The sequence below is a fragment of the Solanum pennellii genome, chromosome 1 (assembly GCF_001406875.1).
Source record: "Solanum pennellii chromosome 1, SPENNV200".
In the NCBI taxonomy this organism is placed as follows: domain Eukaryota; kingdom Viridiplantae; phylum Streptophyta; class Magnoliopsida; order Solanales; family Solanaceae; genus Solanum; species Solanum pennellii.
In genome coordinates this window covers 95330511-95346090 of record NC_028637.1, presented here as the reverse complement: position 1 = coordinate 95346090, position 15580 = coordinate 95330511, and the positions used below count along the sequence as shown (strand labels likewise).

At 28.8% G+C, this 15580-nt stretch overlaps 1 protein-coding gene across 1 annotated transcript; it reads right to left on the bottom strand.

Annotated features, from left to right (window-relative positions):
• Positions 1-3670: 3670 nt before the first annotated feature.
• Positions 3671-5321, bottom strand: LOC107007961 (AT-hook motif nuclear-localized protein 22-like). Its single transcript, XM_015206822.2, has 2 exons — positions 4502-5321; positions 3671-4424 (listed from the first exon to the last, which is right to left on the bottom strand). Exons 1-2 carry the CDS (start codon positions 4966-4968, stop codon positions 3977-3979), a joined length of 915 nt encoding a protein of 304 aa, XP_015062308.1. The 5' UTR covers positions 4969-5321; the 3' UTR covers positions 3671-3976.
• Between the last annotated feature and the right edge of the window lie 10259 nt (positions 5322-15580).

Below are 15580 nucleotides of genomic sequence, written 5' to 3'. Positions count from 1 at the left end.
CTATTATAGGTGTTCCAATCATTCACAAAACTTTTTCTAATACACCTCTTTTGGGTCTCTTCATAATTGCTTAGAGGAAGAGAACTTCAATAGCAGAGGGGGTAACATGCAACACTCTGAAATCACATAGGTTGTTATAATGCTTAATAATCAAGCTGACATTTGACCCCACGTAAAGCCTTTAATCCTGATTATGAGATTAATATGCATTTTGCAGAATGCTAGCTTTAATGTTTATGAGCAAGATCTCTACTATGACTTGGTAGTTAGAAGATCCTAGAAACAGAAGATAATTAGCGGTCAGCTTGTAAAAGTGTTTTTTTTTAATTGTTCCTTAAGGAGGCAATGCACTCCTCTCTACTCTCCTTTTTTATCTTTTGAACATTTATAAACGAGGTAGGGATCTATGCCTAATCCCTCATTATTTCAGTATAGTTGGGCGAATGGTTTTATAAAAAAAACAATAAAATTATAAACAAAATTTTAATATTATCAAGTGTTATTCGTGTGTGGATAACATTTATCGACATCTATCATCACCAACCATCTCTGTCATCACAATCATCTCCATTATTATCAAACTATTGAAGGGAAGAAGCTAGAAGCTCCCACATGGGTGAAAAGGGGTTTATGGGACCGTCTTATAAAGCTTGGACAATGTTATTTCCTTTTAGCTAGCTTTAGATGTGAAAATACCGGAATAAAAGAATCTTGCGGTCTAGATATGAAATGGTGAAGCAAAAAATTCGCATACTGGCTTGGACAAACATAGTTTAATACAAAATCACCAACCTCCTCTGTCTGCACTAGATACCATCTAGACCATTACTAACAAATATAAATATTTTATTTTTTTAATCAAGTAACAAATTTATTTAATTAAATTCATTATTTTTCTGATATATTATTACTTTTTTATTTGAATTGTTTATTAATTATATATACAAATAAATAAATTATGCACATTAAAATGTTGAAAATTAAATAGTTTTAATAAACACTTATTCGGATATATTACTCTTAATAAAAACAAAAAAAGTCCGGTCATATGTATCTCACACTCAGTTCCAAACACTGGTTATACTTAACAATGTCAAATGGGATAAAAGCTGAATTTAGACAAGTCAAAATGAACCAAATTGATAAATAAGTTGGCCTAAAATAGACCAAAAAAAAAACAAACAAAGTGGGTCATAGTCATTACATTACGCACAATATTCTTACTAACTTTTGATTTTCTATATTTAAGTACCTAAGTAAACTATTTTTGTTTTTTTATCATAGGCTATAGCTACATATCATATATCAAACAAAAATAAATAAAAATATTTTGAGAATATTTTTTATGGATAAATTTGGATGGTATATTAGCCAAATTTTTAAATTGACATATATAGATTGGCTACGATAAATTGAAATAATAAATGAATCAACTTATAAGAGCTAATTATATCCCCCTTCTCTTAATCTTTTTGAACATGTTGGCATGTTGCCTAGCCTCATTACTTTGCAAAAAGAATGAACATTTTCAACTTAAAAAGATCATTTTCAGAAAATCTCGAGTTTTAATAGCACTTTTTCTGCCATATGAAAAAATTGTGTTTTTTAGCTCGATATATTCCAACCTTTTACTTTTGCCGTAGGATAAATGCTTTAATTAGTTACTTGGCTAGCACCATAATTGTCATGATTTTTTTAAAAAATCAAATGATAATAACTTTGACTAATATTTTATAATATATTTTTTTTATCATATTAATATGCAAAAAAATTGTCATTTATAGTATTTTTGGAATAATTTTTGAATATTTATCGAATTAAGGTAATTTAATTTAATTTTAAAAATTAATCAAATTGACTTTCAAAAATGCAACATGACAATTAAAATGGACAGAGAGGGAGCGTATATGTTTCGATATTGATACGCTCCTTCCCAAAGATGCACTGGAAGAGACTTGTGTGCAACAACTAAGTGAATTTTCACGCCTATACATAGTAATAACTGTGATGAATGTCATGAACACTTGTTCTTTCAACGCAGATAATATTCTCGAACTAACAATCTTAGAGTTGGCGATGGAGGGTGCATAATTATCAGTTGAACAACCCACTATAAAGTTATCCTGGTTTTATATAGGTATATCACTTCATACAACTTTAAAACTGAATAGATAACTACAATAATCAACATGTTAAAATTTACACTAGCCGTACGTGTATTTATGTTAACTGTTGTATACAGATGAGGAGATGAAGGATTTATGAGACTGAATGCAGTGAACCATATATGCATGAACACTTAAGAATAAGCCCATCACTTTATGTTACTTCTATTGGATATTCACTCTCAACTTAATTAATATCTTCATCACAAGCTTAAGAGTAAGGACTGAAATTGAAATATAGCGTTGGAAAGATATAATCTTTAATGACTGAAATTGAAATATAGCGTTGGAAAGATATAATCTTTAACACATATAGTGGAATATTATTCACTTTGAGTCAAGCCAGCGATTTTCACCATAAGACTTCACACCGTTAAAACTATCTAATATCTTATATGTAGTCTAATTTCACACACTATATATATAGTCTTAGCTCCAAAATGTGGAGAGTAGGAGTTCACAGATTCGATCAAATCCAATATTTTGGATCAAATAGCGAAGATTGTCCAAGACCTTATAAAACAATCCTTACCATCTCATAGTTGACATGAGAACTCAATACCTCAACACATTCAAGTACTAACTAAAGCGGGAATAATACAATATGGACTAATATTAAATTAAATACAACTATAACATTCTTTTAACATAGTTTTACAAAGTGAAGTATGCAGCGAATAGAATACATACACACATCTTACAAGTTGTTTCCAAAAATTTCTTAAACTCAAAGAAGACAAAAATACTAACATATTATTCAACTTCAAATGAGTGCAACTCTATAACCACAATAAAAACATAAATCACAAAATTAACTCAATCTCAAAAACTCGCTCGTAAAAAAAAGAGGAAATAATAAATGGGGTGTGGAGGGGGATCAGTACTAGTTAAAGTAAAAGAGCAGAAGTTGTTTGGTGGTACCTTAGCATGGAAGTGAAAGCATTAGTTGCCTCGAAAAGGAGCTAAGTTCAGAGTAGTGCACGTGTAAACCCCACTACCTAATGTTCACTTCATAGTATTAACCCTAAATATAGTATTCACTCGAAAAAACCAATCATTCAAAACCCATACCTCTCCTGCATCTTCTTACCTTTTCTTTCTTCTATTTGTTTTCTCTCAATTCTCATCCTCCATAAAGTTAATTCATCCATAACTATCTCCCCCAGACAAAGAAAATATATACTCGTAACGTTTTAATTTATTTGTCTGATTTTCATGGTCTTACTCATGTACTAAAGATACATCAAATATATGTCATTTAATAATATCTAAATGAAAAAAGAAAAATTATTAGCAAGACAGATAAATTAAAACGAAAGAATATATATATAATGATTTAAAGAAACATCGAACCTGAACAATGGAGAGGCTTTTTGCTTCTGCAGCAAGCGAAAGATTGATTATTATCCAAGACAACTTGAGGAAAAACTCATGCCCTCTTTTGTTAACATTTTTTAATGCTAATACCATTCACATAAAATAAAGAAGAAAAAGAAAACCAGATATGATACTTGAAATTTTACATCCTTCACTAAATGACTAATAAGATAACAACATATTGGGTATAACCTTACAAAGTTTGAGTCAGAAGAAAAGAAGGATGATGTGTACACAACATCATCACAAACCCGACTAATCCGACTAATTAACACTTAAAAAAGAAGTAGAAGAAGTAAAGATGGTTAATAGTAGTACTACTGTACTATAATATTGGAATTTGGAAATCATGTTCCAAGATTAACAAAATGCAAATTAAAGAGAAAAAAAAAAAAGAGGACAGCTAGTTTTGAAGTTAATTCCCAATTTTAAAATCAATAAGGAGGACGAGCTCCTGCTCCCCAATAAGCTTCAGCTGGTGGTAATTGACATGAATTTAGTAGATTTTGAGGCAATCCTTGTAGTAAATTATTAGCATTTGGATCAGTACCCATAATCTGTTGTGCTGCTGCTGCACCTTGATTAGTACTTGTTGCTAAATTCCCTCCACTTCCTTGCTGCCCCACCGGCGATTCTTCGTCTTCAAGTGGAAGTCTTTCATAGGCTGCATTCCCAAACGAAGCCGCCATTATCACCACCGGACCTGAAGCGTTCAACGGCCCGACAACGCTACCGCCAACTACTTGGCCTTGTCCTCCGGCCAAGTATATCGTCAGCCCTGATGCGGCTGGCGGTGCTGGCGGTGGTAAGTAGGAACCGGAAAGAGATAAGATTTCAAATCTTCCATGTAGAGTTACCACCGCACCCGGAGACGCGGGTTGTCTGTCAGTTAAAAAAAAAATTAAAAGTGAGAATTAAATACAAAATTTTGAAATAAATAAAAATGGAATTGTGAGTACCTAATTGTAACGTTTGTAACAGTTCCGCTGGCACTTAATATGCAAACACCTCGTTGTCTTCTTGTTGCGAAGTTTGATATACTTTCCTGTATATCACATCCAGTAGCGATTTCCATCACATGAGATCTCAAAGCGTTTGCGCTATCCCGAGTGATAATAATTGGTGGTTTTGGTTTGTTTTTTGAACCAGCTGGTCTTCCTCTTGGTCTTCTACTCACTTCTCCAATAGTGTTTCCTTTGCTATCCATGGAACCAGATTGATCAGGATTTAAACTGAAGTTATCGTCACGATCTCGTTTTTGATTTCGATGTCCGCTTTGTTGTTCATCTTCAGTCTTCTGCTGCTGTTGCTGTTGTTGTATGTGATGGAACTGGGCGTGGAGATGAGGATTGTTATTCTGTAACTGAACATCTCTTGTGTGAAAAGGAGGTGGAAGAGGACGCCCATGAGCTGTTAATTGATCCATCTCTAACCTAGGAAATTACTTGTAACCTTCACCAAAGAAGAGTTGGAAAGGGAAAGTAATGAAGTTTTGACAACCCAATAAGGGATTCAGGAGAAAGAGGTGAATCAACCATACTACAATCCTTTTCTTTCCTTTTCTTTTGGTGAGGGTTTGGGGAAAAAATGAAGTGAGAAGAGAGAAAGCTAGAGAGAATTGAGTTGGATGAATTTGATTCTTTTGGGTTGGGTTATAGTTGTAGTATAATTGGGTTAAGGTTAGGTAGGGGGGTGTGTGAAGTTGGATGGATGATGAGTTCGGTTTTTGGTGAGACAGACAGCGTGCGTATGGGCGGTGGGAACATGGGACCCATCTCTCTCCTGCTTTCTCTCTCCTTTGTCTCTTTAAATGGCTGGGGACTGACTACTTTCATCAAATCTCTAAATAAAACAACCATATTGTAAAATGGCTTTTTACCGCTCACTTTTGCATGACCATTGTCGGCATAATATTCCTAAATTTTGAAATTAATTTATTATCTACTATATTTTGAAATTCTTTTTTATCAAGTTAAGAAAACATGATTAATTAATTACAAATGTTATTACTTTAAACTGAGTTTGACTTATAAAAAAACCGTTTAAATATTCATAATAAACATAGATAAGCTTACACAAACATCATCATATTGAATTGTGATTAGTGTAAATATGATGGTTCAGAGTTCGAGCAATTATAATGGGTAGGGAGGAGTGGTTGAGAAGCGTTACGAAAAAATTGGACCCGGAATTCACGTAGAGAGTAAGTGCCATAACGAGCTTAAGGAAGAGAAAGGAGAATCAAATCACATCACGTATTCTTCCTCCGTTTCATTTTACTTGACCTTTGTAATTGAAAAATATATTTCAATCTTATTAATCAATTTTAACATATTAAGATAGCTTTTTTTTTAATATTATCTTTAATATAAAATAAATTTAAATTTCAATAATTAATATCTCAAATTAAATCAACGGAGGCCAAACAATATAAAATGAATTTTTACTGGAGTGTTCTTGGTGATAAAGAGAGCAAGGACAAACAGAAGAGAGTGTGCGTGTGTATGTATTTGGCTGCTCCCCCAGAAGACACGGTCTGATCATCTTGGGTGGCTTTATTGTTTTTGGGAATATGAGTATTGCCTCTTTTTCCCTCATCAATTCCCACCCTTTTTTCATTTTATTTTATGTCTATATATGTAAATATTTTCTTACATATGAATATTTATGTCAAATCATTTTTACTTCACTATCTCTTTTGTTTAACATTTTTTTTTTAGAAAAAATAACGTCTTTCATTCTAGCTACATCAATATTGTTAAAAAATAAATGGAATTTTTCTTTTTAGTGAGGTAGGTATAAATTGACCTAAATATTATAATTATAAAAAATGATCAAGTAGAAAGTAACCGCAACTAGTATCTTAAGTTATATTCTATTTACTAGTTGAAAAAAATGCTTCTTTATTAAATGAATAAATAAAAAAAAATGTTAATCCTTTAAAAGAAAATTTAAACAAAGAGGAATTTTAAAATCTGCAGTCAAGATTAATCAATACTCATATAACTAGGGTCTAGGAGTAAAGTGAGTAATTAATGCATCTATCGAAATTTATGATGTCGAAAAATGCACTATGCACTAATCATTTACCGTTCGTTAAAATGGACCCTTTTGCTTACAACATTTACCTACTTAGAAAAAGAGTTTTTTGATAAAAAAATATTTTTATATTATACCTTAAATTTAAATTATTTCTTTAAATGTTAAAAATATTTTTGAAGTATTTAAAAGTAAATAAGTTTATTCTTCTATTTTGATTTATCAGAAAATTGACTGATTTCACAAAAATCAAGTCATTTCTTCCAAATTATTATTCTTAGATACGTCAAAAATATCAGCGTTAAATTTTTCGACAATCGAATTTAGAATCATGCAAAATCTTTTAATTTGACAATTTCTTCATTTATTTTTCTTGTATTTTTTCGGTCATATTGTTAAGTGTGAAAATAAAACTAATCTCATATTAATGCTTAAAACATACAAACTTAACTCAAACTGAATAATATTACACCATATTATTAAGAGTATAGTAATTTAACAACAACCACAAACAAGAACGATATAATATTAAGATAATTATGATTGATTACTCACACATACACAATTAGATTAAAAGGTTCGTAAAAATATTACTACTCCTATATGATTTGCTGTCATTCTATAGTTTATTAGCTCCCTTCAAAATTAGAACTTTTATCCATTACTAATAACTTAAATCTTTTTTATTATATTGATATTTTCCTAACTTACTAATGATACTTGCGTACGGTCATTTTAAAATAGTGTCACCTTAATTTATCACTTACTTCAAAGATTTTTGCTTATATAAAGTTAGAAGAAATGAATAATATAGTAGTACTAGTCATGTGGCAAGTAAGCAAAGCAGTATATATAGTCACAAGTGGAATGATGAGAGTGTAAAATTTCGGCCTTCTAGTGACAGGGTCAGGGAGTGGGGATATTTTCAATGCAAAAAAGAAAAAGAGTTTGAGGTGAGAAATTAATTCAATTGGTCAAAGGGAATTAGTGAGAAAGAGTTGATGGGATGCTATTGGAAATAGGAATTTAAACCAACAAGAGTGGGTTGCACTGACAATTTCTAAGTCTTTTGCCACCACCCTGCTCCTCTCTTCTCCCCACTTGTGAGTTATGCCTAATGCAATTTTGTTCTAACACATCAACCAACATACACAAATCAAAAATTTATGCAATGATTGTTTATCGTGCGATAATTGTTAACTTTTTAAAAATAGAGTTAAAAAGATGAGTGAATTATGATTGATCTAATATACGAATATGAAGATCAGAATAAGAAGATCATGAATCTGGTAGTCATTCAATTATAGATTAGATTAGTTCTTGCTAGGCTGAAATTACACTAATAATGTTAGGTTTAAGATGTTGTTGAGCCATAACCAGGGACTATATAAAGTTGATGTTTTACATTAGACTATTTAATTTAATAAATTCAAATGTCACCTCATATTACTATCAACGAAATTTAACTTGTGATAGGTCAATTACAATTTTTATTAGATGACCAATTGAAATTGTTAAGTGATTTTATAATAGAATACTTTTAAATTTAGAACTTGAGCTAATATATAACTTTTTTTAGAAGAAAGTCTCTAACACAATAGTTATATATGTTCAAGTCAACAAAAAAATTGAAAAATAAGAAGTTAAATTTAAATAACTTTTAGGTTAAAAAATATAAAGTAAAAGGGAAATTTTTTATTTTTAGCTTATTTTAAATTATTTTAAGTTATTTCTAACCTTCTCGAATTCTTTCAAATTTATTTTAAGTCATTTTTTACTTATTTTAAATTATTTTTATATTTGTCAAACACTTTTAAAAATCAAAAGCTGACTTAAAAGTATGTGTGACCAATTTTTAAGACAATCTAAATATCTTTTTATGTGTTGATTTGTATTTTAATATTAAAATAGTGAAGTGTATAAATATAAATGGACATAAAGTGTATTATTATTATTATTATTATTTATGTAATGTATGACGTGTTAATTATTAATCTCCTATTAAATACCTCACTACAAATACCTTAAATTATTATTCACTTTCATTCTCGTTTGAGTAAATAAGAAGGATGAAAAGTATTATGTTGTGAATAAAAAAAATTGTCGATTGTAATTTAAGGTTGATGCAGGAAACGAGAGAGCTAGAAAAAGAAAAATATTATTCTAAAAGTTTCAACTTATATATTAACTATAAATCAGAATAATTTTATTTTGAAGGAATGTATTCTTTATTGGTAGAATTATGGACTTTTCAATTAATTTGGAATTGTGTAAGTCATATAATATTATCGGACTATTATATTTTTGAGAGGACACTCTGAGTTATGCCATTGAATCGATAAAAAATGACGGGAAATTTATATAAATATATTATATTAAAAAAATATTTACCATTTATAGCAATAACATTTTTTTTTCGCTTGATCACTTTTAATACATTTATAACATAGTTTTAATAGATTTTACAAAGAACAGTTTATTATTCACATATAAACATGTTTTATTGATGATTAATATATTTATCACACATTTTGATAAACTTATAATACAATGTGTCAATTTCTTACAAAACAAACATAATATATTTTTAAAAACAGTTATACTACATATTTATTGCATATATAATTCACTTTCAATATATATTGCAGATTTAACATAGTATTGATATAAATGGTGCAAATAAAAAATAGTGTTAAAATCAGTGATTATTTATTAAAAAGTATAATTCCAAGTAATTTTCCAAAAATATATTATCTTCTTTAAAATATTTTATTTTTAAACTTATAATTTTTTCTTATTGTCTCATATATTTTATTTTTTAACTGTAATTTGTAATATTTTCACCGATATAATATATATATAATACTACTCCATATTGGCTTCATTCTGACTGATTTTGGGGTTTTCAGTGATTATTACCCCTCCCTTCTCAAACAAACTCGTGCACTTCCACTTTCTGTTCATATTATTTTTCTACTTTTTAATCCCAGCACGCATTGCATCACTTTTACAACTTATCAATATTTATTAATAATCATGCATAAAAAGTAAAGTATTGGGACTATTACCTTTAATCTATTTTTTTAAAAACAAATAACTAATTTATGGCGATTTTTTTTAATTTTTCTTTAAAAAATTAAAGTAACAGAATAAACAAACCCGACAAAGTAGATTTGAGATAAGACTTGAACACGGGTAAATCCAACCTAAATTACACTACCCGTCTCAATTTATGTGACATTTTTTACATTTCAAGATTTAAAAAAGTCTACTTTTACGATAATCTTTTCATATGTCATTGAGATATTTTGAATACTTCATTATTATGAGTTATATTACTTTCTATGTAGTATACAAATATAAAAATTAATTTTTTTAAAAAAAATTAAAAAATAAATAAATAAATTTTCAATTAAAAAATTATATAACTCTTTAAAAATAAAAACTGTAAACATCAATTATTACTTTATAAAAATCAATATGAACTTACTATATATTAAACAGAATTTTGAGATAAGACTCAGGCAAATTCAAGCCCCAACACTCGACCTCGACCAGAGACTTTGAGATACGACCTTTGTAATTGATTATGAAAAAGTACACAACACAATTATATATAGTCGGTATAGTAGACGTAAGGGTGTAAATATTAGTGCACCTAGATACACGCTGACTTAATATGATTGGGGGCTTAAAGTGAAATTTTAAATCGGGGCATAATATATAAATAAGTTTTATATACTTATTTATTCAACATTTATTTTTCTTACATTATTTAGATAAAGATTATTAGTATTTTTCAATTATTAATTTTAGGTAAGATTTTATCAATCAACAATGAAAAACATCCTTTCAGTGAGACAATTATTATATGAATTGTTAACACAATTTTTTTAAGTAATTAGTTAACAAATATTAAATAAATATAAGAGTTAAAACCATAAAACTTAATGCAAGAAGTTGATAACTTGATATATCCCATTTTAATATGATTTTAGTAAGGTTTACTAAAATTTAAAGAGAAATAACTCACTATGTTCAACACTTTTCACTACTATTTCTTATTTTTAACAAAGTAAAAAGATGTTAAAGTGGATAAAATAAAATATATTTAAAAAAATTATACTTTTTATCAGAAATAATCAATTTTTATATAAAACTTTTAGCTCATGATTTATTCTTAATAAAAATTTAGAGGCCTCCAAAATTCGAGGGCTTAAGGCAAAGGCCATATTTTGCCATGCATAGAGCCGGCACTGCCTAGATATCAGACTAAACTGCTCAATCGAGCAAATTAGTTTTTCCAGTCATTTTAGTTCTAAATATTCCCTTTTTTTATAATTTTTTTTTCTTTGACATTTTTCCCTTTATGAGTTATTTGAAAATTCTCACAGTGCATCTCATTTTGCTTATCAATGTTTTTTACTCGAGGAAATTCTCATGTCATTCAAAAGGTTTAGTTTTTCATTTTCAAAGTTTAAAGAAGTTAAATAGTTTAATTTACTATAATATATTATTTATAAGATGATGTCAAATATCTGCTACATGAAGTCGCATGGCCCTTGCTGCTGCTATTTTAATAACGATTATATTAATAATAAAAATGACAATAATACTATTGTTTATTAAGTACTAACTATAACTATAATAATTAATTTGGTAAGAATATAATGGTTGGCAATTGGATAATGAAGAATCTAAATAATGGTGTGGGGTCTTCCCCCAGGTTAACTGGCCCGCCTTCTTCTCTAATTTCTTAAGTCTAATTTATTTTTATTAAAATTGAGATGTATAAATTCAAATATATAATTGAATACTAAAATATATATTAAAAGTTAAATATATGAATCTGAATATATAATAAAATATTAAAATGATGTATTGAGATTGAAACACAATAAAGAAATAAAAGATTATCAACATATCTAATAAGCCTTGTCTTTATATATTTAAAATTTAATAAATATAAAGTTTAGCTAAAATACAAAATTAATCTAATACTATATATGGTAATAAATATTTCTAAAATATTATATGACAATTTAAGAAACTAAAAAAAATTCTGGTATAGCATCATAGTATAGTAGTTGTGAGTGATGAATGGAGATTATGTTATCCGGTGGTGATTGTAACTAGTTAATGGTGGTAATTACCACTGATTGTGGATTGTAGTAGTTGATAGTGTTAGTAAATAATTGTGATGAATAATAATGATAACTAGTGATGATGATGACTAATATTGATAGTTCGTGATATATAGTAATGTCAGACTATGTTAATTGTTGATAGTGATTGATGCGTGATTGTAAATCACAATGATTATAAATAATAATTGATATAATGATTGGTGATATTGATTGTAAATAATGATTAATTTTAATAAATAAAAATTATATAATAATAATTGATAATGATAAATAATATCAACAACTAATAATGAAAATAATTATAAAATAGTCACTACTAAAAAGGGAAAAATCAACCACGATTGATTATTAAGGAATACCCATAAAAAGTCAATTGAAAATCCTTTTTCGATTTAGTGTTGGACAGTATAAAAATTTGATCAATATCCATCTATTATTTTATTTTTATTTTTTGGAGAATAGTAATTGAATTCAATTAATAATGTAATTCAAGATTTACATTATTTTTTAAATTTTATGCTCTTCCCTTTTTAAGCTCAATTTTTTTTTAAAAAAAAGTAATCTTACAAATTTTTAAAATAAAATTTACCAGTCTATCAATTTTACAAATATACTTTTGCAATAATTTTGAACTATTGAACTCGATCGTTTTTACACTTTTTCAATTTTATCATTGTAAATTCCACAATTATGGGGTGGTATTATTAAAAATATTGTAGGAAAAAAATTGACCAACATCTATCAATTTTCTCTTTTTAGTATTGAGTAATAGATAAATAATTATTTTTATAAAAATATTTAAATATGTATCTTAACGATTTTAAAATTGTGTTATAAAAATTTATAAAAGACAAACTTCATAAATAAGATTGATCATATTTGAAAATATATTTACTCACTAATATCTAAATTATTATAATCAAGAACTTACGTTAAGTGTAAATAAATTAGTAGGAACAATTCAGAAGGTTTGAAAAATAAATAAAACAAAAAAATAAAAAGAGAAGTTTAAATAATTGAAATTACACAGAGGAAAAATCCAAATCAAATAATAGAGCAAAAACATCATTTTCAAGGGCAGTCAACGATTCTCCCACCACCTTTCTAGGAACTGAAATTAATGCAATCAATCCTCTTACTATTTTCTTTAAATTATTTATCACTTTTTTTTTCCCTTGTTTAAGTAGAACTAAATATCTGGCCAATGGTTTCCCAAATGATTGGTATTTCTACTATTCTTTTTTCTATATACTAAAAAAATAAATGATTTTTTTACCTTTGTATAAGAGTCCAATTGGTAATGGTAGAAACTTCGTAATTCCCAATCACAGTGTTAATTATAAAAATATGTATCCCACCATTTCATAAATTTCAAGTACTAAATGTTGATATGTACTTTTTTTTTTTTTTGGTCGGTAACGTATATTCAAGCTTTCTTAATAGAAACCTTGGCAGTTGCATAGTAAGAAAATCTAATAAAGAAAAAACAATTGTATTAAAAATATGTAAATAAAATAATATATATATTCATATTAGCTATCGCTTAATTTTGTACATCACATAATTTTTGGGCTGTGACTTATGGCTCATATTACTTTCATATGAGATTCTTCAAATCTAAAGAGCCATTTCTTTAATTCATGAATATACTAAGAACATCGAAATATCAAGGTCCAAATCAAGACAACACAATTTTAACTATACCAAAGACCCAAATAACCAAAAATGATAATGGGGAAACGTTGCAGAAAATCGCGATTTAATTAGCACACAATTACCTAATCAAAAACAAATAACGATGAAGAAAATAATACTATAAAAACTTGAAAAGGTCAAACGAAGCTTACTCGAGATAGAAGTGGAGAGATTTTTATTTTATTTGTAAAAAAAAAAAAAATCCTATTATAGAAGTTAGAACCAGAAAAAAAAAAAAAAAGAAACATCCAACCCACCCCAGAAAAATCAACAAAGCTAAATCTATTTTACTTTTTTTGCAAATATAAAAACAAGCTGGAAGAATCGTAATTCTTAAAATAGTTATTTTTAATTATTTTTCAATTTAGAATTACGTTCAAGAAAAATTTTGATAATTTTTCTTGTTTCATCTTTGTTAGTGATAATATTACAATTATTTTTTTAGATAATGTCACATTCTGCCTATGACAAAACTTACAAGGGGTTAAAGTAACTTGTGTTAGTGCCATGATTGAATATAAAATTTACTTATTGAAGAAATAAACTTACGTTTTTACTATTTTAGCATTAGCTTTAGCATGTAGCAACCATATTGTCTTTGTGTTGGAATCTTTAAAAAGTGGGGTCATGGTGTTCTTCTTCCCACTAGATAACTTTGTAAAAAACATAGGAAATTGTTGCAAAGATTAGACAACCACGATGATGAAGATATTAGTAATAATATAGTCCTTATCTTAATTAATTAATCAACAACTCATTAATTGTCTTTTTAAGTATTAAACAAATGAACGTACACCCATAACCTTCCAATTAGAGAAGCTAATGTTGCGGCAGAAACATAATCATGGACCACTATATCTTTAACCCTTCATGTGAAGAGCACCTAATTAGGGTTCTGTGTGGCTTTTGGAATCTTTTGTCTCAAAACTTCACTTTTCCATTAGTGGATTCTTATCCCATGTTTATCCCACTTCATCTACATCCATCAGCTTCTTAATTTTATTTTCGAAAAATATCCTTCTCTAAACTGCTTTTACTTTTTGAGAAAAAAATATTCGAATTTTTAATCAAATTAAACCATTATATAAGTAATTTATTAAAATAATATATTTTTCTAAAATTTTACAAAACTAGTATAAACGTATTTCATAGTAACGTTTTTTTAGGGTATTTTTCGTTTTTTAAAAATTAACAGTGTTAGGTTGATATACGATACTGTAAGTAACGTTTTACTCCTAAAATGTTATTGTTATGCGAAATTCGAGATAATACGAGAAAATATAAACGCGAAAAACAAGACAACAGATTTACGTGGTTCACCAATAAATTGGCTACGTCCACGGGGAAGAGGGAGAGCAGTTTTATTATGGAGAGGCAAGAACAGAATTACAGAATAGGGTTTGCCATAGCGTCTATATATAGTGCTAAGCTACGCCCTAACAGGCTTGGGCCCAACATACAGAATTAACAGATAATTAAGGGCCCAATACAACAACATTGACTTGAATTCTCCGATTCAAGGCATTCAACAAATCTCCACCTTGACTTGAATTCTCCGAACAGATTCTTCAGACGCACTATGATAGTGCCAGGCCTCCCCCTCTTCCTCAGAGTTGCCCCGCAGGGCAATTAACAGCTTCTGATGTTGAGCAAGTCCAAACAGTGTTGAAACTTGCTCTGTGGAACCGGCTTTGTGAACATATCAGCAGGATTATCAGCAGTTCCTACTTTCTTCACCTTGATTCTCTTCTCACTTCTCAGAAAATGATACCTTACGTCAATATGCTTGGTTCTCTCATGATGGACTTGATCCTTGGCTAGACAAATTGCGCTCAAACTGTCACAATACACCGTAGCCTGATCATGATGCAGACCAAGATCACTAACCAGCCCTTTCAGCCAAATCCCTTCTTTTGCAGCCTCTGTCAAGGCCATGTACTCCGCTTCCGTAGTAGACAAAGTCACTGTAGGTTGCAAAGTGGCCTTCCAACTGACGACAGATCCTCCAAGGGTAAACACATAGCCAGTCATCGATCTTCTTGTGTCAACATCTCCAGCATAGTCAGAATCAGAATAGCCAGTAACCAAGCACTGAGTATCACCTCCATAAATGAGACCAACGTCAGATGTACCTCTAAGGTACCGGAAAATTCTCTT

Coding starts and splice junctions, on each gene's coding strand:
- LOC107007961 (XM_015206822.2), bottom strand. CDS start 4,968: ATGGATCAATTAACAGCTCATGGGCGTCCTCTTCCACCTCCTTTTCAC. Junction 4,425..4,501: donor GTTACAAACGTTACAATTAG/GTACTCACAATT, acceptor TTTAACTGACAG/ACAACCCGCGTCTCCGGGTG.